This window comes from Exophiala dermatitidis, assembly GCF_000230625.1.
Source record: "Exophiala dermatitidis NIH/UT8656 unplaced genomic scaffold supercont1.5, whole genome shotgun sequence".
In the NCBI taxonomy this organism is placed as follows: Eukaryota; Fungi; Ascomycota; class Eurotiomycetes; order Chaetothyriales; family Herpotrichiellaceae; genus Exophiala; species Exophiala dermatitidis.
In genome coordinates, this window is record NW_008751650.1 from 290,406 (window position 1) to 315,975 (window position 25,570).

General features: G+C 53.0%; 10 protein-coding genes across 10 annotated transcripts; 7 read left to right on the forward strand and 3 right to left on the reverse strand.

Moving 5' to 3' along the window:
* Positions 1-566: 566 nt before the first annotated feature.
* On the forward strand, positions 567-2,369 carry HMPREF1120_05709 (uncharacterized protein; the record flags this gene model as incomplete). The annotated part of the gene is made up of 1 exon (XM_009159894.1): positions 567-2,369. The coding sequence occupies one exon, from the start codon at positions 567-569 to the stop codon at positions 2,367-2,369; it is 1,803 nt and encodes a 600-aa protein (XP_009158142.1).
* A 1,007-nt stretch (positions 2,370-3,376) lies between these two features.
* On the forward strand, positions 3,377-5,251 carry HMPREF1120_05710 (uncharacterized protein; the record flags this gene model as incomplete). Its single annotated transcript, XM_009159895.1, has 1 exon — positions 3,377-5,251. One exon carries the CDS (start codon positions 3,377-3,379, stop codon positions 5,249-5,251), a length of 1,875 nt encoding a protein of 624 aa, XP_009158143.1.
* A 1,097-nt stretch (positions 5,252-6,348) lies between these two features.
* On the forward strand, positions 6,349-7,395 carry HMPREF1120_05711 (uncharacterized protein; the record flags this gene model as incomplete). The annotated part of the gene is made up of 1 exon (XM_009159896.1): positions 6,349-7,395. One exon carries the CDS (start codon positions 6,349-6,351, stop codon positions 7,393-7,395), a length of 1,047 nt encoding a protein of 348 aa, XP_009158144.1.
* Positions 7,396-8,259: 864 nt separating this feature from the next.
* On the reverse strand, positions 8,260-11,979 carry HMPREF1120_05712 ([3-methyl-2-oxobutanoate dehydrogenase (acetyl-transferring)] kinase). The gene is made up of 2 exons (XM_009159897.1): positions 11,621-11,979; positions 8,260-11,544 (listed from the first exon to the last, which is right to left on the reverse strand). Exons 1-2 carry the CDS (start codon positions 11,824-11,826, stop codon positions 10,272-10,274), a joined length of 1,479 nt encoding a protein of 492 aa, XP_009158145.1. The 5' UTR covers positions 11,827-11,979; the 3' UTR covers positions 8,260-10,271.
* HMPREF1120_05713 (uncharacterized protein) lies at positions 8,290-9,159 on the forward strand (the record flags this gene model as incomplete). The annotated part of the gene is made up of 1 exon (XM_009159898.1): positions 8,290-9,159. The coding sequence occupies one exon, from the start codon at positions 8,290-8,292 to the stop codon at positions 9,157-9,159; it is 870 nt and encodes a 289-aa protein (XP_009158146.1).
* A 244-nt stretch (positions 11,980-12,223) lies between the features above and the next one.
* On the reverse strand, positions 12,224-14,951 carry HMPREF1120_05714 (catechol O-methyltransferase). Its single transcript, XM_009159899.1, has 4 exons — positions 14,049-14,951; positions 13,869-13,992; positions 13,228-13,797; positions 12,224-13,092 (listed from the first exon to the last, which is right to left on the reverse strand). Exons 1-4 carry the CDS (start codon positions 14,241-14,243, stop codon positions 12,770-12,772), a joined length of 1,212 nt encoding a protein of 403 aa, XP_009158147.1. The 5' UTR covers positions 14,244-14,951; the 3' UTR covers positions 12,224-12,769.
* A 304-nt stretch (positions 14,952-15,255) lies between these two features.
* Positions 15,256-16,083, forward strand: HMPREF1120_05715 (ubiE/COQ5 methyltransferase; the record flags this gene model as incomplete). Its single annotated transcript, XM_009159900.1, has 1 exon — positions 15,256-16,083. The coding sequence occupies one exon, from the start codon at positions 15,256-15,258 to the stop codon at positions 16,081-16,083; it is 828 nt and encodes a 275-aa protein (XP_009158148.1).
* Positions 16,084-16,495: 412 nt separating this feature from the next.
* HMPREF1120_05716 (protein btn1) lies at positions 16,496-17,920 on the forward strand (the record flags this gene model as incomplete). Its single annotated transcript, XM_009159901.1, has 2 exons — positions 16,496-16,610; positions 16,698-17,920. The coding sequence occupies 2 exons, from the start codon at positions 16,496-16,498 to the stop codon at positions 17,918-17,920; spliced, it is 1,338 nt and encodes a 445-aa protein (XP_009158149.1).
* A 2,481-nt stretch (positions 17,921-20,401) lies between these two features.
* On the forward strand, positions 20,402-22,987 carry HMPREF1120_05717 (uncharacterized protein; the record flags this gene model as incomplete). Its single annotated transcript, XM_009159902.1, has 1 exon — positions 20,402-22,987. The coding sequence occupies one exon, from the start codon at positions 20,402-20,404 to the stop codon at positions 22,985-22,987; it is 2,586 nt and encodes an 861-aa protein (XP_009158150.1).
* An 11-nt stretch (positions 22,988-22,998) lies between these two features.
* Positions 22,999-25,277, reverse strand: HMPREF1120_05718 (NADH-ubiquinone oxidoreductase 51 kDa subunit, mitochondrial). Its single transcript, XM_009159903.1, has 3 exons — positions 24,761-25,277; positions 23,687-24,674; positions 22,999-23,603 (listed from the first exon to the last, which is right to left on the reverse strand). Exons 1-3 carry the CDS (start codon positions 25,115-25,117, stop codon positions 23,434-23,436), a joined length of 1,515 nt encoding a protein of 504 aa, XP_009158151.1. The 5' UTR covers positions 25,118-25,277; the 3' UTR covers positions 22,999-23,433.
* Positions 25,278-25,570: the final 293 nt, after the last annotated feature.

A 25,570-nucleotide genomic window follows, 5' to 3' on the forward strand; every position in this document is an offset into this window, starting at 1 on the left:
ATACCTGTACGACAGGGTTTACGGTGCTTTCCAGTTCTCCTTCTGCTCCCACGCTCGAGGAGTAATCCGGGCGATTGAAACATCCGCCACTCCCACCCCCCTTCAGTTTCACCTGTTATCGAATGCTTGCCACAAGATCCAGAGTTCTGGCACCTTATACGACCACTCTTCGATAACAACTCAAGATTGTCACTCGCTTTGATTTGAGGCACTAGTGTCCTCGCACCACGCTCGTTTAGCACCAGTCGCTCGCTTTGTGCCTTTTTTGCAATCCACCTATTCAACCACCAACCGTCAACCTGGCTTCCACAACTTACGACCGTTTTCAGGTAAGTCTAATCTGCACTTGGGTGTAGTTGTCTTAGGCGTCGACACTGTGGTGTGTGGCGTCGCTGGCTGGTCTGCCCTCTCAGATCGTTCATATATTGACTCGTATCCAGTCTTTCCCCGACTTCCGTACCCCTTTCATAGTCGACCATTCCTTCGACTCCTCGGAATTCATTGGAGAGCACTTTGCCACTCAGCTCCAGGACGACCTTGTGGCCAAACCTGGTCAGCTGCTCTCCATGTCCGGCTATGATAAGGCGGCTCAGGCAGGGCTCCTCGGTGCGTACCATGTTGACCCGGATATTTCTCGCTTCTTTCCTAACGTCTCCTCAGATTTTCAATCCTCTGCCATTCCCAATCAGATGTTCTATGGGTCCTTTCTACAGGCTCCTTACGATCACCACCCTCTTCTCCAACCTAGCAGCATTCAAGACCCCGACTTCCAATTTGCGTCAGGAAACGACTTCGTGTCAGGGAAGAACTACGAGGATGGCCAGGCCACCAGCATAGAAGCTTACGAAGAACAACATTTCAGGCCCTTCGGCGTGCCACAGCAGCGAGTGCCCTCCAACTACAGTGCTCCTGAAAATCCACGGAAACGTAAAGCACCTAGCCTGGATGAGTACGACTCCATTCCGGAACAAAAGAAAGCCACACTGGGCCAAGTTCAAGTCCAAGATCCCAATGGTGAATATTACGACTTGAGTGGACAGAACTCGCCATATTCCCCATTTGTCCCCACCCCTACTGGCAGTACTGGATTCCCAGCATGTGCACACCGTGGCGCATCTCCCAGGCCCTCTGGTCATCAGTACTCGACTTCGACAGCATCTCAAGTTTCCCTGGCCGCTCCTTCGCCTCATACACCGGCCTTTAGTCCGTCCTTCACAACTGTTAAAAGTGAGCAGAGTCCGGCACCGCCAATGACCCCACTCCCCCGTCCAAACTCGACAAGCTCTCCCCTGAAATCATCAGTGCCCAAGCTTGTGCGGACCTCGACCATGCAGACCTCGCCGCCGCCCGGTGTTTTTTCGAATCTGGTCACTGGACATACCCAGAGCTTCAATCCATATGCCATGCATCCTCTTAAAGCCAATCTCAAGCTAAAGGGCGATCTGGATACGATGAAGGATAATTGGACTCCAGAAGAAAAAGAGGCCCGCCGAAGGCTTGTCGAGTTCAAACGCGGCCAAACCAACAGCACTATCACCGCCGAGTTCAAAGCAGTGGCTCCGCAAGACCGCCAGCCAAGCAGCATCTGCATCAGTTGTATCTGGTGGAAAGAGAAGAACGAGTTCTACGTCACTTCGGTCGACACCATATACCTGCTCGAGGCTCTGGTGGGAGTTAGGTTTACCGTGGAAGAAAAGAACCGGATTCGTCGAAACTTGGAAGGATTTCGCCCCATGACCATCTCGAAAGCTAAAGCCGACAGTGAAGAGTTTTTCAAGGTCATCATGGGCTTTCCTCACCCGAAACCCCGGAATATCGAAAAGGATGTCAAGGTTTTCCCGTGGAAGATCCTGTCGACAGCCTTGAAGAAGATCATTTCCAAATACTCTGCAAGCTACTCATCGACAGCCGCCTCTCTCCTCACACCCGCTTCGTCAATTTACTCCAATGGGGAAGGACTATCGGACTATCAGCATTCGCAGTCACCGCATCCGGAATACTACCAGGGTAATGGTGCTCAGTACCCGATGAATGCAGAGATGGGCTATATGCCGGGATCTATGCCGATGCGCATGCCTGTGTCTGTTGCACCCGCCCCTGTACCTGAATTGCAGCTGCAGATGCCGAATTTCCCACCAAACTACGACATGAACGGTCAGTATTGCTATCAGAGCATGCCTCAAATGCAACCAGGGACTATGGTCATGGCACAACACCCCATGAGCGCACCGGTCAGTCGCATGCCGCCCTGGGAGTTTTCCAATTTCGTCAACGACGGCACGGTCCCGATGCCACCGCAAAATGCGGGTCCTATTGCCTATCCTCGCGGCACCATGGGACCCGTCGAGTTCATCCCTGCGATGCATTAACTCAAGGAATCCACGACAACAACATGATATTCTGCCATTTTCCACTGTCTTTAGCGCCCATCATTTGTGCACAGCACACCTGAATCTTGAAGCGATCCAGCGTCCGAACTCATTCTCTTTTTCTCATCATTGGGGTCATGGTAATACTGCAACATGGCGGGGAGGCAAACCTTTGACACACCAATTTGTACACCAACTTGAAGATTGAAATTTTGCATAGCGAGTGGTTTTCAGCCAGCCCGGGAACTGGCATACCGAGCACACTTGGACCGGAATGACTGTTGCATTTGGAGTAATAAGGATGGATCATGCGCACAGCATGCACTCGGAATACGTCCAAAGGGTTATGTTCATGTACATGATTGATGAAAGCATAGAATTCATGCCATACTAGTACGGACGAAAAGGGCCACCACCTGCAACAATCTATGAACACGTTTTGCAACGCTACCTAGCCTAAGGATTCTGATTGTTTGTTCAGTCTTGTCTTTTCTAAATGGCAAATGTCTATTGCTACGTAGGTATAAAACCATTCAAGTTGCAACGTTGTACATGATTGATGGTGCAGTAGAACTAGTAATTGTACAATTGAACTTTTCCGCTATGAGGCCTTTAGCGGCTAGCCGTTTTTGGCAGTAGTAAACAGTTGCTCTAACTCGCGTCTAACTGCGGCGTCTTGTTTGGCTGCACCTCATCAGTTTTGGTATCACACAACCACAAACTACTTGTTCGCCAACACGCGAGCAAGGTCTTTTTCACTTCTACAGGCCTCCATTCCTTTGTGGTATTAATCATATCTAGTCTTATGACTAGTAAATAGTTAAAATCAGCCCTGCGCCGCGCAACTTTCCTCAACCCGATCTCACAACGCGCTGACCTCAGATATCATGGCGCAAGCAGTGGTAACACCTAAGCGACAAGAGTATATAGACTCTATGCCTTTTCTCCTACCTTCCTCCACTGTCGCGCTGCTGTCGCCGAGCAGTGAAAACACTGTACCTGCAACTATGGAAGCTCCACTCTCATCACCATCACCTACCCGGCGCCGCATCACATTCACCCCTCAACAAGTCATATCCTTACCACGTGCCTGGGAACGACGACCTGCTACGCCCTACTTTAAGAGAAATGAGGCGCAGAAGATCTGGAAGCGTGTTCCGCTCGGCGTGATTGAACTGGGAGTAGGAGACGGCGGACATACTTGGAGAAAAGAGAGTGAGGTCGTGGTACAGAGATCGGTCAAGAGACTTCGAGTCAGTAGCGCCAATGGGGCCGACCATGAAGAGGACAAGGAGAATATGAACGTCAACTTTGTGCCGTCTAAGTGGGATGAGGATGGCAAAGTACCGCAGAGTCCTAAGCGAAAGGTCCTCAGCTTTGATGGCGCAGCGGACGAACCCGACGAAGTACCCGACGAACCCTCCTCCAAGATCGGCGCACTCTGCGATGACCACCTGGATAATGAGGATGCCACTGGCGACAAAGAACATCTCCAAGAGGAGCGTCGTGAATCTGCACCTGAGGATCCCCTTGTCGATCTGGCAGTGGGTGAATGTGAGGATGTGACTGTCTTGGACAATGAAGATCAATCTTTGCTCGAAGGGAATGCTGCTCTGCCAATTTCGCTGTCAAAAGAGACTCCGGAGGCAGCTTCTCTTGACAATGCCTCTCAACCAGCGGCTGCGTCGTCTGAACAAGCAGCGTTGGTGCCTCTGCCGAAATCTGACAGTCCGCAACAACCAGAAGTTGAAGGTGAAGCACAATCACTTTCGAATGTGCCTGGCCATGCATATCTTTCTGGTAGAGCTCCAGTCTTTGCCGTGGATGATGGTGACTTTCCCCTCCTGCAAAGCTTCCTTCAGAACTACTTAATTCGAAGTCAGCTTGTGAAGGCGATCAAGGAGAAGTCCACTCGCGATGCGCAAGCACTCACTGATCAGCCGGAGATGGGCGAGCAGCTTCCGGCAGAACCATCTCATGTCGGTATGGAGACTTTGGATGGTACCACAGATACAGTCGCAACTGAAAACACTTCACCTGCTGCAGAGGATAAGGGGATCTCCACCACAGACACCACAGACACTCCGAACGAAAAGGCAACCATACTAGTAGAGGCGGATCAGGATGTGGATGCCAATGTTCCGTCACCCTATCGACGGAGCTCCCGCCTCAACACCAAACTTGCACCTCTTAAGAAGCCAGTGCCAACACTACCCAGCAACATACCTTTGAAACGTCTTAACGGGACCGAATTCGTTGCCTTTAACAACGGCTCGATAGCCGCCGCCACTCGAGCAAATACGAAACGCAATAGGGGCGGTGCGATATCGGTCAAAGCGAGACTAGTCCAATTGCATGCAGAAGACAAAGTCCGATACATGAATGAGCCAACTTGGTCGGAAGAAGTGAGCAACAGCAAGAAGACGAGGAAGGCCAAAAAGGAACCGAAAGAGGTCAAGTGGCATGGTACGCTCGCTCGATTCGAGGATGGTACTGAAGTGCCAGACACCCCAGAGGAGGAGGAGCCACCAGCCCACGTCGAGGTGGTGGAGAGCAAAGCTGCCGTCGACGAAATGAAGGAACAAGCCCATCATGTCGAGGAGCCCCCAAAGTCCGAAGAGCCGGCGAAGAAAGTCCGCAAGCTTAGGAAGTTGAGCGCAGGGACGGTCAACGGAACACCAGCACCTAAGAGGACCACGAGTATACCAGTGCCTATTGCAGGAGGCCCGTTTTCAGAGAAGCTCGGTGACGTCGTCGCCAAAGTGAATGGGAATGGAGGCCAAGGAACTGAAGCCAAGAGTGCTGCGGCTGCGACAGGCGACAAGGAGAAGAGTACTCTGGCAAGACCTAAGAGAAGGTCGAGTACTGTTTTGCGCGGCTGAAACCAAGCATTCATGAGCTGGGAGAGTGTGCTTCCAAGCACGTATGCGTTGATTTCTGGTCATCATGAAGCGTCTCGAACTGGCACAGGCATGGCTGAAGAGTTGAAAAGTGCGACGTCTGATGGGCCCAGCATCAGATACGCACCAAGACAAGATCAAGCAGGTTGGTCGGTTTTAGCATTCGCCGATCTAGAGAGCTGGATGCCACATTTGTATGCCAGTCCCTCGTGGACACAAAGATAGCTAGCTAGCTAGCTAGCTATTCCAGCTCCTGGAAATGTATGAGAACCAAGAACAACATGAAACTAGGGATTTTCCATTTCTCTGGACAATGGGCTGGGCATCATAAGTTGTCTAAGAGCCCAAGACCAACCAGCGACGCACCCCCATTGGCAATGTAATCTCACCACACTCGGCATATCTCATCCATATCATCCACAATGTTGTACAGCATTGAACTCCTATGAACCCTTCAGGTTCCTGATTATCAACAACGTGAACGACGAGGCGGCGCTATTCCCAAAGCGGGTCGGCACGGTGGGTCGGCAGATGGAGCAACGATCTTCCGGGCCCCGAACTTTCCGGCGCCGTCATTTCTTGTCATTTTCTTGTCATGCCCACATTCCTTTGGTTGATCCCAGTCATTTCAAGTTTAGGTCCACGGATTGTCCCTGGATTCGACCGATTTCGCTCGTCTTCTTCATCCTTCCTCGCGACTAGTGGGCGCCTGCGAGAGTCTGATTTCTCAAATTCCCATTATTCGATGGACCCGGCTAACGCTCTGACCATGTTATCGTGGCAGGGGGTGTGTTCCATCAGGGGTTCTGTCGGTGGAGCGCCGTCCGGGTGCTGACATACAATGTTGTAGAAATCATGGCGAACGGCGGCAGGACTGCCGTATACGGAATCCCAGGGCTCTTGAGACCCCACCCTCAGACATCATATGGGAAGGATATAAGAAAGCATGGTCTATGACAAAGAGTCTGTTTCATCAGTCCTACAATCACTCGAATTGAAGATACACGGGCATACCACTACACTATATCTCGCTCATACTCTGGTTTGTGCTTAACAACTAGACCTACTCCATCAACACCATGTCCGGGAAATCAGTATTCCTCATTGGCCCCGGCTTCATCGGCCGAGAGGTCCTGGACCGACTAGTATCTGAAGGCTACACAGTCACGGCACTAGCACGACGCAAAGAGCACGCCGCCGACCTGGAACAAAACAGCGGAGCCAAGACTGTTCTCGGAAGCCTGGACGACAAGGACCTGATCACAACTCAAGCCGCATCAGCCGACATTATCTTCCACACGGCGACGGCCGACCATCTGCCGTCGGTACAGGCCGTTCTGGCGGGCGTGGAAAAGCGAGCGCAAGAGGGCAAACATACCATCTACATCCACACGAGCGGCACGAGTGTTTTGGACGACGACGCCAAGGGCCAATACAAATCCGACAAGATCTTCTCCGACGACAAGCCTGAAGACATTGACGCCCTGCCAGACACCCAGGCACACCGCGAGATCGACCTGACGATCCTGCGCGCCCGAAAGCAACTGGGCACCAAGGCCAAGGTGGCCATCATGATTCCCCCGCTGATTTACGGCGTCAACCCGAAATACAAGCGGACGTCGATCCAGCTGCCGACCTTGACTCGGTTCGCGATCAAAAAGGGATACATTGGTCATGTGGGCAAGGGCGCGTCCGTCTGGAGCCAGATCCACGTTTTCGATCTGGCTCAGGGATTTATCACGCTTCTTCACTGGTTGGAACAGACGGATGCCCACAAGGTTCTGGAAAACCCGTACTTCTTCTGCGAGAATGGTCATGAGTTCGCCTGGGGCGAGGCGTCGGCCGTGATTGGGAAGGAATTGTACAAGGCTGGAAAGGTCTCGTCGCCAGAGCCCAAGACGATCCCGGAGTCGGATTACAAGGAGTTGTTTGGGGACTGGACTCCTTGGGCTATTGGATCGAATTCCAGAAGTCGCGCCAAGAGATTGCGCGAGCTGGGCTGGCAGCCAAAGGAGAAGACGCTTTTTGAGAGTTTGGCTCAAGATGAGGTTCCCCTTATCTTGCAAGAGAAAGGGCTCGAGAACTTTGCTGGGTACGGAGGTGTCACTGCCGGCGGATCGTCTTGAATTCCGACAACCCATGGTTATATATACAACGATACTGAGTCGGTGGGCGGGTTGTAGCTGAATGCAACGTCAGGTATCCGAGCATGATATGATCTGATACGAGGGTTGTTTTCTGCGGGCTGTATTTCAAATTGAGGCGGATTGCACCGCGCTTGGGATACGCATAGAGGTCCATTCATGGGACGAACGAGTTGAGCAATAGCGATGATATTTTTTGCAATGGACTAGCCATGATTCAAACATGGAATAGAATAGACACGGTTGAAGCCAACATGCCCTTGCCCTTGCTCCTTTCCCTTCTTGTCCGCTCCAATGTTGCATTTGCGAATTTTATACCCAAGATATGAGGCCTAGGTAACCCGTCCACTTGCAGCGTTGTATTGACCGTTATCACGCAAACAGATTTCGTCAAAAGTGCACAATATCCAGAGGTTTGGACAATGGATAGATAGATCCTCTACTTGTACAATAAAGCCCCTTGAGCGCAGTATAATGGCACTTCCGAGTCGTAAACTCGAACAGGCTGAAAGAGTAGTACTGTAAGAGGGATCTCCATGATCGTGATTGGCACTCCCCACCCCAACTTCCCCACATGAATGTGAAATCTGGGGTTACTCTCCTCCTCATCCTCGCCTCTTACATCATCGCTCGATATCGATTTACGATAAGGTATGCATTTGTCTCGACGCCTAACATCTCTTTCCAGTCAAGAAAGGACCTTGATGTTTTCTCCAGCAACCCGGTGATCAGTCATCTGTATGCGCAGACAGGTCCGCGGGTCTAACTTGCATTATCCATCTATTTTACAGAAGTTGTCTTGACAGCATTGACAAACTTGGACCGGGAAGCATTGGAATCCTATCCGGGGACTTCAGTGTTTTTTAGTGGGAAAAAATGACTCTCATGAAACCAACTTCCGGCTCCAGCACGGACGACACTAAAGGACAGAACTCGAACCCTTCTTCGTCTTCATCTTCATCATCATCATCATCGATCATCGACCCAGTCTACTCGCAACGCACAAGTGCCGAGACAGTTCCCGGCAGCTACAAACCAAACACACCAATCCAGAATACACAGCGAGCTGGAAATGGTACCGATGAGAGTTGGAGTCCTTATTCCAATGTCCCCAGCATTGACGACCCCGTTTCTTCGCAGGCCGCAGCAACGGATGAGAAGGAAGGGCAAGGGTCCAGGCTCCAAACACTAAAACAGTCACCTGATTCCACATCTGACCCGACTGAGACTACTGTGATTGATCCAGTCTACGGCCAATCTATGTCCAAAGACAATACGCCGGACCAGACAACTGCTGCCAGAGGAAAGGGTGTTGGTGTTGGGACAATCAGTCCTGCTGACGACCCTGTTTATTCCCGGCAGCAGGTGGAGGGAAAAAGAAACACCAACACCAACACGACCAGCACAATAATCGACCCAGCCTACGGCCAACCTCGAACCTCTGACATCGTACCGGCTGCAAGAACTCCACCGGCCGCAAAATCCGGTACGGGAAGTATCTCGCCTGTTGATGATCCGGTATATTCACAACCTGCACAAGAACCATCCTCCCGCGGCATTGGCAGTGGCAGTGGCAGTGGCATAGGCAGTCGACTCAGCCAACTCGCGTCTCAAATCCTACCACGGTCACTGACACTGCTCCCAGTATCCGCGCAGAACCAGAACCGCAGCAGAGCACCAACAGACCGGGATCCAGACACAGATACAGCTGGGACGGTAGGGCAGCCCAAGGACAAAAAGGGCTAAACCCTCATTAGTTCAGGGGGGAGAAAGAGACCCATTCAGCGCAAGTCGACAAAAGGACACTCTTTTCGTGGGATAACAATCCTGAAAAGGAGATTTTGGTTTCTGTTCGTGGCCCAGCTACGTAGCCATTTTGTGGTTGTGGTGTGTCCATGGACCATCGACCATGTTCGTGACGGGATAAATGATATATTTCTCTCCTAAGGATAGAGAGACCGTTCTCTTTCTGCGTCTCTTCTCTTGTTCTCTTGCCGTGTAGGTAGGTACGATAGATATATATCTCAAATGGTGCCTTGCATGTGCGTGCCCGCTTCAGCTTCAGCTTCCATCTTATGACCCTCTGTGAGAGCCTCGTCAGCCAAAGATTGAAATGACCAGGGTTATCATGTACAGTATGTCAAATCCAATCAGTTTCATCATCGCAATCGAAATTGTTCATTATTGCATATACGACAACATCTTCAACTCCTCTGCTCTCCGTCCTGTGTCCACATTTCTGCATGATATGCGTGCGTCCTTCCGCTAGCGGGATGGGATAATAATCAAGCGCTGTGGGCCGGGGGAGGATTTAGCAATGCAAAGTTGGACATGAAGGGGGACCCGTTGATTTCGGCCAAGGCATACTGCTAGCCTCTTCGTTTTGCGGGTCGTTATGTCAGCTGGAGTCGCATGAGTCCTGTTTGCAGCCATAGATTCTTGCTCGTGTAGAAACACGGGCGACAGTCTGCCCTGCGTTGCAGTACCAGTTCTGTTTCAGATTGAGGTTTGCCATTGCCATAGATAGTGACACCTCGCTCCAAGCATCCCAAAATACCCCTCCGTGCGCGTGTATGAATGATCCTTTTGCTTGAGATATGTCGACACATCATGGTATGTATGCATTTGGTCGGGTTGGTGAATACCCAAGACATCTTGTAAAAATTGTGGAATAGACACATAGATGTCATATCTGGGTCAAGAAGCCCGCGCTGCGCTTGTCGGGTGGATGAAATGCGAAATTCGATCTGACTCTCTTCTGCGGCCCAGTGTACCCTGCAATAGGACGGCGTCATGGATTCTGAACGGTAGGATCGTCGCGTCCTATTTCCTCGGTCTCGACCCGGATCATCACATCTTCAGGGAGTGCTGACTCCTGCACGGTCTTTTTTCTGGTCTTTTTTCTCCTCGTTGGCCATCTCTTCATTCAGTTTATCCAACCCAGTCGGAGCTTTCTTCAACTCATCAACTTTTCCAATTCCTTGTAGGGTCAGGTAAACATCCGTACCCCAGCCGTACATGGACTGCAAGGAAATGCCGCCACCAAAATATTCGGCGTAAGCACGACTCAGCGGCAAGCCGTAGCCGAGCCCCGCAATGGAGCTCTGATCAGAACCACTACTAGCAATAGCGTTGAGGCCGGCGTCTGTGCCGTTGTCGTCGACGGCAGCGGCAGCCTCTTCATTATTGAAAGTAGTAAAACTGTAAGACCAGATACTTGGTAAGGCTTCGGGCGGGATGCCACCGCCGCGATCGCGGATTCTCAACGTGATGCACGGGGCCGCCGAATTGAGTGGACCAATGTCTGCGTCCTCGGCGGACGAACAGTACTCTTCCAGACCGTCCTGGGAGAAATCGTACGAGTTTTCTTCATTTACCGACAACCGGCGCAACGCTTGTAGTTTTGTCGTCGACACTTCCGGGGCCGAGGCGATTGTAACTTCGACCGGCTCGCGCTCATTCCCTGCCTCGAGGGTGGCTCGAAATGCGTTCTTTAGGAGTTCTGTGATGATATACTCCAGGTGCATGGGGATGTGGGCGAATTCGGCATCCTTGTCGCCGTTGATGACTAATGTGGGTCGTACGCCGTAGTTCAACTCACACACCTCGGATACAAACTCTTCACAGCGACGCACAATGTCGGCCGGTCGCAGGGCCAGGTCAATCACGCCCACGTGGTTCGGGTCAGGTGGCTGCTTGGCCGCCTCGCCCGTGGAAGCCATGTGTAGGGCGAGATGTTGTTCTGCCACCAATCTGGTTCCAATCCGCGCCCGCAGGTGCTGGTCGAGAAATCGCGTTACTTCGGCTGGGTCGATGTACTTCCGACACTGGAGAAACCCTTTTGCCAGGGTCGGGATGGTGTTGGAATGCGTCCGCACCAGGTCAGCCATGGCCTCTGTGAATTTCATCTCTTCGTCGATCGTCTCGATCGGTTTTTTGTAGAAGGGTGCCAGCGTCGCCAGGGAGTGGAGGTAGTTGTTGTATATTTGGGACACATTGGGGTTGGCGACCACGATGAATGGGAGGTTTCGAAGCGCTTGGATCCGGTGCGCCAGTCGCGCCGGGAGGAGTGAGACGGTGAAGTTGGCCGATGACAGGAGATCGGCATCGCGTAAGGGAGGCTTGCCATGTCTGGTAGGGGAAGGAAATTCAGTCAGTGAAATGGACGTCGGTAGCGGTACCACGCAAGTCGTTGGACATCACCTACCTAACCAGATCAGCGAGCGTCAAGGGCCGCCGAGGTTTCGCAGCAAGCCGGAAGATCTCCTCGTCCGACACAGCCGCATTGGAAGGAGGGTGTGACCATTCCGGGATGTCTGGAGGGAATGGCTGGTGCGTGGGCTGCGTTGCCCATCGCCGTTGTACGTGTGAAAGTGGAAGAAGAGGACGCCGAGGTATGGCGGTCTTCAACATGGTGGATGTGGTGGATGCCCCGCGACCATACTTCCAAGCGCTGACAGCAGCGGAAACCAGCGCAGAGGGCTGAGCCTGGATATGGCTGTGTCTGGTGGAAGCAGTAAACTGAGTCAGAGTAGGGTGTGTCTTGAAGTTTAACTTGAAATGTTCTGTTGATGTTACTCACACATGCATGCGACTTGTTCCGTCACTTTCTCCGCATTGGCCAATTTAGTGAGTTCAAGCTTCAGAGCTCCGCATTCCGCGAGCTTAGCGGGCTAGCGTGGTCTACCCAGTGCAAGCAAGGAAACTATACCGACCGATCCAGATCCATGGTGTTCAAGCTGCGTAGCACGCACCTGTAGTACTAGTATCTAGAAGTACTGTCACTATTAGTATTATGACACTGGGATAGTACCTCGTAGAATACTACAGCATGTTATTAGGTACTACTCGCAACGAATGCGAAGTACTACTACCTAGGTACCGACTGGATGCGACAAGGCTGCCAGTCGGGGCATTCCAACAAGGCTACGGTCTACTCTACTATAATGCCCCTCTACAAAGCGCAACCGCAACAGGCCCTTGACCTCCCGTTTCCTCAGCATGCCGCAGCTCTGTCTTCCAAACACATGCTCAAGAGCTCCTCCAGAGAGATCGGTGGCTGCGACCGCCCATCGAAGTGACCCTGCGTTGCCCGCAAACGTTCCTTCGCCAGGCGAAAATGAGCCGAACTGATCACACTAGATAAGTTAAGGTGACTCTTAGATCGACCTTGATTCATTCTGACAGTCTGTTTTCCTCTAGCACCCTTGTGCTAGAGTCCCTCGATATCTCGTAAGCGCCATATTGCTCCCTGTTCGAGGGAGCTCCCGACCAACTCGGCACGTGTAAATCTAGCTAGCATCGCCCAGCCGCCAATTCGCCCCACGTCCACGAGAGCCGAGTATAAGCGAGGTGACTAAGTTGTATTCGCCCTCCTTGCCTCGATGAAGGCTCCGAACCCTGCTTCCGATCGATAGGTAGCGATGAACTCGAGACCAGCAGCTTGCAGGATTTTCTTGAACCCCTGCTCCGACCGCTCCTTGCCACCCATATTCATCACCACCAGGTCTATCGCGGCGATTGGCAGGTCGGCAGGGCTTGGGGCGTCGGGAAACACGAAATCAGCGATCAACACGACCGAGTCGGACGCCATCGCTGGAACAATTTGTTTCAGGATATCGATGCACACGGCGTCAGAATAGTCATGGAGCACGCGACGGAGCATGTATGCTTTTGCGCCTGTGGGTGGACAGTGTAAGTTCCCATCTAGAGGATCGGCACACCTATAGGTGTGGAAAATATGACGGCCCCAGTTCATGTCGGACATGCTGTGCACTTCGTCCCTCGTGAAACAACACTGGGACTTGGACTCACCTTTCACCGGCTGGGGTCCGAAAAAGTCGTGCTCCATGATAACAACACCCTGAGGCAGGACGCCTTTGGCAACCTCGGCAGGCTCCTTGAGTTCCTGCAGGATGAATCGGTTTGCCGGGATATCGGGATGCGCTTCCATGATGCGGAGGATCGATTGACCGTTGCCACCCCCAATGTCGACCAGGACAGGTCTGTCGTCTTCTGTCTTGAGCTTGCTGAAGTCGTAAAACCTGGTCAGTGGAATACCGGTGCTGCTTGCCGCTATGCCTGCTTGGAACGCCTGCAGCCGTTCAGGTTGCTGAGCCATGACTTCCCACACCGTCTTGCCTTCTTGTCCAGCCCTCCATGTATATGGAGAGTAGCGCTGGTCGTCGGGCTCCTTGTAGCCCTTTTCTTGCAGGTACCGGTGGAAATTGCTTAACACGAACCCAGCCTCATCGTAGATGAACTGGAAGTACATTCCGGGACCAGGCATGACGGCATATGTGCGTGACAATCTGGTATGTGCGTACTCGCCGTTCTCAAGCTGTCGGACAAAACCGACGCAAACAAGTATCCGGAGGAGTCGTTCTATATCCGTGTTTTGTGAGCGGTTATTCAATGCCGACCAGAGAAAAGGGACAACACCGAATGCCACAGACCTAGCAACGACTCTTCCGCCTTGGTGGCTTGAGAGAGGGAGCTCAATGAGATGGAGCCCTGAGACGGTATCTGTGCAAACACCCCTATGTGCATCAGACTCCGGAGCGCCACCAGATCCATTGCCTGGTGGATACAACAGTCAACACATTTCCCTCCGCATAATGTGCTCGTAAGCATACCTGACCGATATGAACGAGCGGCAAGTCATCAGGATCAGTCAGGCTGTCTATGAGTTCACGAGCCTGTGAGATTATCTTCGTCCTGCCCACAAAGTCATGGGCCGCTTTGCCTGGGTCATAGGTTGCGGCGGCTTCTGATATAGCCTTGATCTGCTTCTGTACCTCTTCGGGGGAGAGGAATTCTGAAGAAGCCATAATGGTATGCAAATCTGGTGACACTCTGTCCGGTGCAGGGCAGAAGGAATGTTGGATTTTGAGGAGCTCTGGGACGTTGCTTCTTTATCTGCGACGTTGAGGGAACCCTGCCATCGCTTGCCAACCGCGATCAGAAGCGCCTACTCGCATCTTGCTCTACTAGTAAGTGAGAAACAGCTGCTGCGTGGGGTTTGCTAGCTCGGTGAGAATCAGCGCCAGCGTCTCTTAAACTTAGCGATATGGTGACTAGACCGGCCACGTTCTCACTTGCAGCCGTGGATGACGCCGGGAAAAGCTCCTCAACCAAAACACGGCGTTTAGACCCCCTTCCCATATCTAGCACTTTGATTTCCATCAAACCAGAGTCGGACCGTATTTTACCGCAATGGGGCAGGCTCGAAAATGATCATCAAGACGTACCTGGCACCACGGAACCAACAGTTGGCGGGGAGCGGATTCGAGAGACGGTCCAACGTCTCCTCCAGCTGGGGCCTCTAAATGCATGTGAGGACATGGTGCAATTCGTACAACTTGCAAGTCGGGGCGATCTGACTGGGTCAACAGGATACCAGTAGCTGTGGGTATCGGCGGCGCTAGATCGATCAGCTCGAGGCAGACAGATTCGGCCCCTTTCACCACCAGATGCTTGCCAGATATCACAAGCGACGCATGTGAGCACACTTCCCCTGCTCGAACGATGTGAGAGAGCTGTAGCGTCCCCAATCAGTCTACAATGTATGTTGAGGCCCACATCGACCCCCGCATGATAACATCACTCTGCCTCGTCATCAAAGTTCGAAGTGGCAAAGACACAGACACTGCTGATCTAGTGGCCTGCATCAACTTACGCTGTAGCTCTCGGAGAGACTCGAGAAAGCAAGGTCGTCAGCTAGATTTTGAAAAGCCACAAAATCCTGGTCCGCAAACAGACCCAACCCGGCAGGTTTCACTCTCACAGCGGATGCTCCAGGGTTGATGACTTTCATGGTCAATTCGCCAGCCAACAAGCACCATGCCCGAACACCACCTTGACTCTGTCCGGTCAATTTACGACGAGCGAAGTGAGCAGTACGATGCGAACCAGGTCCATGTAAAGCAAGCTCACGATTACGTGGAATGGGCCCAACTGAGGGAGGGTGAATGTGTCCTTGACCTGGCATGCGGAACAGGCCTTGTCACTCTCGAGGCAAAGCGCGTGGTAGGACCTGCAGGCCATGTTGTTGGCATTGATATCAGCGATGGCATGCTGAATGTGGCCATCCGAAAAGCCGAAACTGAAGGAGTTGACGTGCTATTTCTTAACCATGACATAGCCGACCTTAGGGGACTGGACCTCCTGCCCGAGGGAAAGGTCGGTTTTGACGTGATAACCTGCGCATCTGCTTTAATACTCCTTCAGCAACCCCTGGAAGCCGTCACTATGTGGAAGACATTGCTATCCCCGGGCGGCCGCCTGGTCACAGACGTCCAGACCAAAGATGCCAATGTTGTCATGAATATTTTCGCGGCTATTGCACCTGAGCTGGGTGAGGAGATGCCATGGAACACACAACAGTGGCAGTGGCAGGCAGATCTTGAACAATTGATGGTGGATGCAGGCTTAACTGTGCAAAAGATCTTTGAGACAGGAGCCTACGCTACCACACACTATGACCAGAGATCGGCACCGGAGCTTTTCGATCAGGCGGTAGAGAAGTCGATGTACAAGGTCTTCGGGCGAGAACCCGTTCGCGCAAAAGCAAAGGCTTTGTTCTTGAAGCACTTCACAGATATCGCCGGGGATGAGGGCGTGGTGAGCGAGGAGTGCCGATTCTGGGTCGTTGTGGCCTCGTTACCATGACGGGTTCCCTGCACTCCAACGCAGACTGCTGGTCTTGCTGTATGGATCATAAGCTGACTTTCATATCGCTTGCTTCCAAGCATTGAAGTGTTTACTGTGGTACCAAGGCAAAGTATGGTTCCAAGAAAGTACCTTGTACTATATTACAAGGTTGTAAGCCTCGTATCTTTCGGACTGTGTGGTGTTTTTAAAGCAGCATGAGCCTTGGGCTTGGGAGACTTACGAGTGACGATGCATGTCATCTGCGTCAAGCGCATGATGCCCGGCACCATTCATTCTCGATCACAGACACCGTATGAATTATACTTTATCATATATCCTGCCTGTTGGGCGTGATGGCCATGCCGAAGAACGGATTTGTGTCAAGGTGATTACATGGTAAACAAGACAGCTGTGAAACTCAAGCCCTGCCATGGCTCTGCCGCTCCCAGGCTCTCCTTCGTCGTCCTGGGGTCTGTTTCGGGAGCGATTGAAGCAAACCTTCAGTGGTGCTGACCCGAGAGTGTGCGTAGCATTCTGGCTCTTCGGTAAGTGTTAGAGATGGATTTGTTTTCAAGCTGCGGGATTACGCTCGCCCGTTCAACGTCACAGCCGCTAAAGAACGTGAACCGCAGGCTTGATCAACAATGTCCTCTATGTCATTATCCTCTCCGCGGCGCTCGACCTTGTCGGCCCCAATGTCCCCAAAGGAGTTGTCCTGCTCGCCGATGTCATCCCTTCGTTCCTGACCAAGCTCTGCGCTCCATATTTCATCCACGCTGTGCCGTATCCGGTGCGCATCCTGATCTTCGTGGGATTATCCGCGGCGGGCATGCTTCTGATAGCCCTTACACCGAGTTACACCGATGGCGGGACGATCGCAACCAAGATGGCGGGCGTCATATTGGCATCTTTGAGTAGCGGCGGCGGTGAGTCGACCTTTGTCGGGCTGGTGCACTATTATGGACCGTTCAGCCTCGCTGCTTGGGGCAGCGGCACTGGAGGCGCAGGGTTGATAGGAGCGGGAGCATACGCCATAGCAACGACTTCTCTCGGTCTCAGCGTCAAAACCACCTTACTAGCCTCGGCCTGCTTACCCGCCGTCATGCTGTTGAGTTTCTTCCTAGTTCTGCCACTGGGGCCACTCCGAGTGCACTCAAAGTTACACCATGGTGTTGCTGATTTGGCAGGGGATGACGAGAACGAAGATATTGATTATACTCAACGTGAAGGGTTGCTTTCCTCCGAAAGTGCCCCTAAGCCGGTCTTTGCCTCCCAACGGACCCCATCCTCCGCCTGGAAGAGCTTCACACATAACCTTGCACGGTCGAAAGCGCTCTTCTTCCCTTTCATGCTTCCTCTCCTCCTAGTATATGTGGCGGAGTATACCATCAACCAGGGGGTATCGCCAACACTGTTGTTTCCCCTTCGAGAGACGCCATTCAAGCACTTCCGTGCCTTCTATCCTACCTACAACGCCATATATCAGGCGGGAGTGTTCATTTCACGGTCTTCCACACCATTCCTACGGGTGCACAACCTCTACGTGCCGTCGTTCTTGCAGGTGGCCAACTTGGTCGTCTTGACGCTACATGCCGTCTCCAACTTCATTCCCAATGTGTACATTATCTTTGCCATCATATTCTGGGAGGGCTTGCTTGGCGGGCTTGTGTACGTCAACACATTTGCCGAGATCAGCGACACGATACCCAAGGAAGATCGGGAGTTTTCCTTGTCTGCAACCACAGTCAGCGATTCGGGCGGTATCTGCATCGCCGGCTTCATCAGCATGGCTGTCGAGGTGTGGCTGTGTAACTGGCAAGTCCGGCACGGCAGGAAGTACTGCAAGAAATTGTGATGCGGGTATGAAGCAGCCTGATTAATGTACCGACTCAATCAAGGGACCATATGGGAACGCTCCCTGAGTATCATGGGGGAATCCAATCCTAATTGATCGGGAATGACGCCGAGCTGGACCTGCACCACCTTCAAGCAACACCTGGTTCGTGAAGCAACCATTCATGCAGAGACATCGATTTCTCGCGCCACTGGCTGCTAGTGCATTTCTTCCGTGGGAAAGCAACCGACAGCCTAACGTTGGAAACGATTACAGGGAAAACTCAGAAGTCACCGGATCTTTTCTAACCGTGCACCAATAGGAGTAGGATATATTCTTGCGGAACTGTTAATTCAGCCCAAAGGCGGCCTATCTTCATGCAAGGTGCCCGAACCCCTGTTTGCATACGGAGGATGATTGGGGCTACAGCGTGCATACTCGAGGCATGCCATCTACAGCGTGAGGAATAGCAGAGCGAGACGCATGCATACCCGGTGTGGTCAGCTGTCACCGGCTGCAGTGGTAGATTGCAATCAGGAGCAGGAGGGGTACCTAAGGGTGTCGCCGGCGGCCTAGGCGCCTTACAGGAGGTCTAGGGCTTCTGGTCGACCCCCATCTGCATTTTCTCAGACTGATGAGACTCGCTCGAGAATGTCTGCGTTGTCTGCAGAGTTATAAATCAAATGATCTACTATGGCTGTATATATGGATGTACAACAAGATACTAAGTTAGTAGGCTGCCCCGGTCTGGCGCTTGGTCGCGGTTCGGAGCCCCTAGCCTGAACCTTGCTGCATCCAAGGTGCTTCCGACAGGGTTTGGATGCTGTCTCCTACTGGTACCCTGTTGTTACAGACGTTGCTATTACTTACCTTGTAGTAGTCTACAGGCCTGTATAGTCCGATTTCGAGCTTACGTTGGTACTTATCAGGCAGATAAGACACGAAGCAAGCCGAGCGGGCACTACAATATTCAATCTGTAGAAGGTTGACGCACACAACTGGAAGTCGTGTCAGCGGCATCCGTTATAGGGCTCGGGTTGGTGCTAGCAGGCGCAGCCAGCTTCCGTTCCTGCTGCTGTGGCGGATCCAGGCGGTGATGGCGTTGGCGTTGGCGTCACGGTTGGCGTGTCCCCCGGAAAGCTGGTCCACGTCAAAGCAGCCAGGCACCCACTGCAGTGCACTGCATCCACCGACGGCAATGCAGCCATGATCGCGGCGGGCATCCACCCACTGATGGAACGAGACTGCAGCATCCACCTCGGCAGCCACTGCCCGTGCATCCCTGCGGTGGGTGCCAGGGATCCCCATCTGGTCATTTTTTGCTAGGACTCGGACAGCACTGGCATCACAACGCACAACGCACATCTCCAGGTACCTTTCCACCTTTCTTTACCCGCGACGGCCCTAATGGTAGCGCCCAAGGTACCAAGTAGCCACACCCGTAGCCTGTCTGTCCGGGTCCACTCGCCTCTGCATTTGACGTTTCCCGCCCAAAACAATACTGCTACCTACGGGCATCTGTCTTCCACCGCGTGCCCGCGTTTGTTCTCGCTCTTCTTGCATGCGCACGCTTCAAGTTTGAGTTCTTCACTCGAACCTGCCACTTGCACCAGATCCTGTTTCGTCCTCTGCAGGCAACCAACAACATAACGCACTGCAGTGCACCGCCTGTCTTCATCGTCACCGGACTTGAAGCTCTGCACACTGCAGCACCATCGCCGCCGTTTGTCTGCAACTGCATAGTAGAACTTCAATTTCTTCATGCTCATAGTTCCGAATATCCATGCTCTGGCGGATTTCCGTGCCATTCTCGAAACAGCAGCGGCTCGCGTATCCACATCCACATCCTGATCCGATCCTGCACGAGCAGCCTCCGCATCATTACAATTAGCACCACGACTGCTGCTACTAGTAGTGCATTATTGTCGTAGTATTTGCTGCGCTGGGACCACTGGCACTGGCAGCTGTGCAAGTGTCCTTTGGGCTCCCTGTTGATCGCCAACCCGCATTTTTCTATCCTTCGAATTCAGTTCCTCTTCCTCCTTCGACATCTGGTCCACTGCGATATCTGTCGCAATCGCAATGGCGATGCCCGGGCACTCTCCCCTGTACAACGGTAACGGCCCATCCAGTCCTCCTCGTTCATTCAATAATGGTATGCAATCCCCCATCCTCTAATTTCACCTTGAGCCCTCAGACGCGCACTGGCAGTGCATGAACAAACCGTTCACTCAACATGAGTCTGGTCGTCCCTCGAGCAAACCGAGTCACTCTGAACAAGTTCATATTTTCTGACCATGTCGAATAGCTTACTCCGAACCTCAACCCCCTCCTTCAATGTACGGTGGCCCTACACGACCAATGCTGCCGCCATCTCCACAGCATTTTCCTCCTCCGCGATTTTCGCAACCTCCGCTCCCGGCGCCTTCTCCTGCAATAGCCCCAAGTAATGGAGCTGCAGTTGCTGCTGCTCCTGCGCCTCATAAGAGACCGGGAAGTAGTATGTCGATATCTTCCATGCTGGGCACTGAGCCTGAAAGAGCCACCCACGAGCAATATCCACAAAACCTCCATTCCCGCACATCTTCTCGGCAACCTTCGATATCAGGTCCGCCCATGTCTCTGGGCGCCGTAATGTCACCTCCTCAGTACCCTTCTAAACCCAGTATCGGAGACTACTCATGGAAAAACCGGTCAAAGACGCCTGACCGCAGCGCTGGATCAAGTTTGGGGCCAAGGACCCACCGTTCGAGCTCGGGCACCATGACACAGCGTCCTGGCTCGCTCTATGAGCCTCCTCCAAGGTCAGGGCCGGGTGCATATCCTGAGCCGAGATATACTCCTCCTTTTGGCTCGGCGCCGGCGCCTAAGGATGAATATGAAGACCGTACCCGGCGGACAAGCATTAGCGGCATCCTGCAGAGTCTACAGCAGAGACCCGAAAGTCAGCCTCAACCAAGCACGGCGACAACGTTCCAACCGTACTCCAACCCGCCAGCGCGTCCAGAAAGCAATCCAACGTCTATGGGCCATGGCGATAGACCACCTCACTCCGCCCCGAACGGCCCTGACCATTACCGCCCACACGGCTTGATTGGAACATACGACACCCGTCCTCCGAGCCAGCCTCCTGGGCAACGATATTCACAAAATGTGCCGCCGCCTCAATCCGCGTCGACTTCAGACCGAGCCCTGCCACAATCCTTGTCGCCGGAATTGCGCCGCCCACAGCCGCACCTCAGTGAGAACCGCGGTCTAGCTGGGCTTCTACATCAATCTTCCGAGTCTGCTTATGGAGCCCAGAATATGGCAAGACAAGATTCGGTACAGTCACAGAGCGACCGATCGGTCTTTGGCGATCGGCTACGTGGAACCCGCCCTTATTCACCCTTCGCGGGTTCCGTAGCCTCACAAACAGCACTGGACGATCAACTCCGCAAAGGCAGTGATGAATTGTCACAGCACCGAGCCATCCTCGGACTGGCCAACGAGTCGAAACGAGGAAGGTACTCGCCACTACCCCAGGCAGTACAAGGTGCTCAAGCACAGACCCCTCAGCCGGATGCTGGCATCAAAACGGAGCATGGTAGAGTCTTTTCTGGTATTGGCAGCGGGCTGGGCTCTGCGCAAACACCAACGCCTCAACCGGCGTCAGCTACTCCATCCAAGAGGGATGAAGGAGGAAGTCGCTTAAGTGAGGAAAACCTGATGAAGATGTCGCGAAGCACTTCAGGCATCACCAAGCGGAATCGTAAGAACTTTGACGAAGATGTTCGGGCCGAGAGTGACATGGGCGACATCAAGAAAACCGGGCTTGGTCGGGGGAAAAGGGCCAAATACCAGCATTCCTACAAAACGGAGGTGGAAGATTCTACAACTGGGAACCGGAGGAACGGGGCTCTTGCTCCTTCGAACCAGCATCGACGTGCTCCCACCCCGACGTCCAACCCATCACAGCCTCAGCAATCCCATGATAATCACCCTCAGCGCCAGCTCCCGACAGCGGACAACACTCCTATCCACCGGTTTAGAAGGACCATCCGGATATTTTCTGTCGTGGCCCTTGCGCGACGGAATCCACGCCGCCATCTCGGATTCTTCAACTATGACCCGCAGGTGGGGCCTATTGACATAGAGAAGCCCAGCAGTCCCAAATTCGATATCGCGATCCGACCGAACCTTCTTCCCTCTTTCACCGACGCAGAACATGTCAATTGTACCTACACAGTTCGCGTGCCCCGCATATGGCTGCGAGAACGAGAGAGATTTCTGATCTGCCAGGAACGGTACCTCTGGGGTTCTGGTATCTATACGGACGATTCAGACCCGGTGGCAGCAGCAATGCATTCTGGATTCATTGCTTCTGTGTACCCGCCTGGCATTGACGAGGCTCTTTTGCAGAAGGTGATTGACGAGCAAACCCCCGTGATTGAAGGTAGCCCAGCGCCCAAAAAACCGATGCCGGTGGACGAGAACAAAGATTTACATATCACGTTACTCGTCCTGCCACAATTAGAGCGATATGTGGACAGTGTCCGGTTCGGCATCAAATCCAGGAGCTGGCCTGATGGCTCGGAGTCCCCAGCATCAAACATGCCTCGGTCCGGTTCATCGAACTCAAACAACAACAGCAAATCCCCTAAAACACCTCATGATGGCGTGAGCTTCATGGTCTTGAAAGTCGAATTTGTCGATGACGGGGCCGAGGTCAAGAGGATAGGCCGAACCGGCAAGGAGAGGAGAGAGAGGCTGTACCGAGAACTGCTAGAGCGGAAGAGAAGCCTTGAGCTGGAAAAGAAGAAGCTCGATACATTGGCCGACAAAGCGAGAAAGCAAAAGGAAGGTGGAGCTGATGGTTCAAAGCCAGGAAGCAAGTCCTCAGGCAATGAAACAGGCCCGGCTGGCGACTCCGCAGCGCAAGCTAAATCGCGACACCGGGGCAAGGGAAACCATGACCAACCGCAGCGCAACAATAATACCGACGGGAACGACGACAAAAGGGACGACAAAAGGGACGATGATATGAAGTTGGATGTAGGCCAAAGCCCCGGCGATTGGATCCGACAGCTTGCTGTTGCTGCTGCGTGAGCGTGAGCGTGAGCATGATCCAGCACTGTCGCTGGTTGGTCGCATATAGTGCCGCTACCTTTGGAGCTAGGTAGGGAGGCGTGGGTGTTCCGCAGCAGTACCTGCAGTACCTGTACGGAATCTAATCTAGCAAAGGTAATCTTGTCTACATCTATCTTGCTTCAAAACGTTGGGGGGCAAGGCAAGTCCAGCCCGTGTAGACCATGACCATTTTTGTTCCTTTCATTTTTGCAATTCATAGTGTACTAGAGGTACATAGAGATATACCTTAATTTGGACCAATTCACCGCACCGCGCGATCGATCCGCACGAACCCAACGACTTGAAGTTTGAATATGATCAAAACGGATGGGCCCCAGGGAACCCGAAAAGGATAGCAAGGATTGACATGACACAGATACAGACAGAGAACACATTGTATATATTCATTCGCTGTCAAGTTGCATCTACTGGCCCGGCGCGATCAACATGCCCTGTTTGGCGGCCTGAGGCTCCCAACCGCCAGCGAGGGCCTCGCCTCCTGCGGTCTTTGCGTATTCCTTGATGCGGGCCTCGAGTTGCGGGCGGAAATGGCGGATTAGACCTTGAATAGGCCAAGCGAAAGCTTCGCCGAGAGCTATCATTATCAGTCAGTTTCAGTCTTTCTCTTCTGAACGGAGACGGCTGTGCAGCCATGGGGGGGGAAAAGGCAATGCTTACCGCAAATACTATGACCTTCAACCTGCTTAGTAAGTTCCTGGATCATATCGATTTCGCGGGACCGAGCCTGGCCCTTTTCAAAGCGTTGCATCATCCTCGCAGTCCAGGCACTGCCCTCACGGCACGGGGTGCACTGACCACAGGACTCGTGCTTGTAGAACTGACTTAGACGAGAAATCATGCGGACGACATCGGCGGATTTATCCATGACGATGACGGCAGCCGTGCCCAGACCGGACTGGGAATCTTTCAGGGCGTCAAAGTCCATGAGCTGGTCGTCGCAAATGTGTTTGGGCAGGATGGGCGTGGACGAGCCGCCGGGAATCACGGCCTGGAGATTGTCCCAGCCGCCGCGGACGCCGCCGCAGTGTTTCTCGATGAGTTCGCGTAGCGGGATGGACATTTCCTCCTCGACCGTGCAGGGGTTGTTCACGTGGCCGGAAATACAGAAAAGCTTGGTGCCCTGGTTGCGTTCCCGCCCAAAACTGGCGAACCATTTGCCGCCTCGGCGTGCAATGGTCGGACAGACCGCCACGGTCTCGACGTTGGTCACGGTCGATGGACAGCCGAACAGTCCCACGGCCGCGGGGAAGGGAGGCTTCAAGCGTGGTTTGCCGGCCTTGCCCTCGAGCGATTCAATCAACGATGTTTCCTCGCCGCACACGTACGCCCCCATTCCGCGGTGCAGGTACACGTCGAAATCGTAACCGGAGCCGCAGGCGTTTTTGCCAATCAGCCCAGCCTTGTATGCTTCTTGGATTGCTCGTTGTAGGACTGTGGCTTCGTGGTAGAATTCGCCGCGGATGTAGATGTATGCTGCTGTCGCGTTCATCGCCCGTCCGACCACCAAGCATCCTTCGACCAGTTTGTGCGGGTCTTTGCGCATGATTTCTCGGTCCTTGCATGTTCCCGGTTCGCCTTCGTCGGCGTTGACCACGAGGTACCGTGGTCTCTTGTCGTTTTCCCATCCTTTGAAGTTCATGAATGACTGCACCAAAAAGTGTCATTGTTAGCAGACTGATACATCCCGGCTTTGGTCGATCTGGAATGGGGAAAAAGGAAAGGTAAACCTACAAATTTTAACCCAGACGGGAACCCAGCACCTCCTCTCCCTCGCAGACCTGAGGCCTTGATCTCGTTGATCAGCCAGTCATGGCCCTTCAACACAATCTCCTTGGTCTTGTACCAATCTCCATATTTCATCGCGCTCTTGAGATCCGTCCCATGGTGTCCGTACAGGTTCTGGAATATCCGGTCTTGGTCCTTGAGGCCTCCGTATCTTCGTTTTTGAGGCTGTCCTTCTTGCACGGTGGCGTACGTTCGAGTCTGCGAGCTGGTGGCGGCGGCGACTGAGGATGTGGTCGAGGATCGTGAAGCTGTCTTTGCGGCGGCCTGGGCCACGCTCCGCGCAGCCGACGTCCGAACGATCATGGCGCCTCTGTTCTGCTCGACTCGACTCAGCTGCTAAGGTGTCTGTGGTCGAAAGTGAGAGCGCCGCGGGCAGGGTGCAGAGGACTGAGGCGGCAGATGCGGTATTACTTGAAGTTCGCCTCGAGGCCCGAGATGCTGTTGCACTGTAATTGTAATGTCGTCTTGCAATATCGAATGGAGCTCGTGTGATTGGTCGGAAGCAGGCGCCAAGTCGGCATCTCTGGTACCGCGAAGCATTGGATGTTGATGCGCATTATGCTTCTTTGCGCTGCGTGCGGTCACGACTTCCAAAACACTCTTTCCGGACATGCTCTACATCTGGATTTCTTTGGTTAAATGTCTTGGAACTCATTGATTATCTTCTTTATTCAAACATCCCTACAAGGGGCTCTATCATGTGGTGATTGCCTAGGTATGTTAGGTATCTAACGGTGAGATTCTTCCCACAGAACT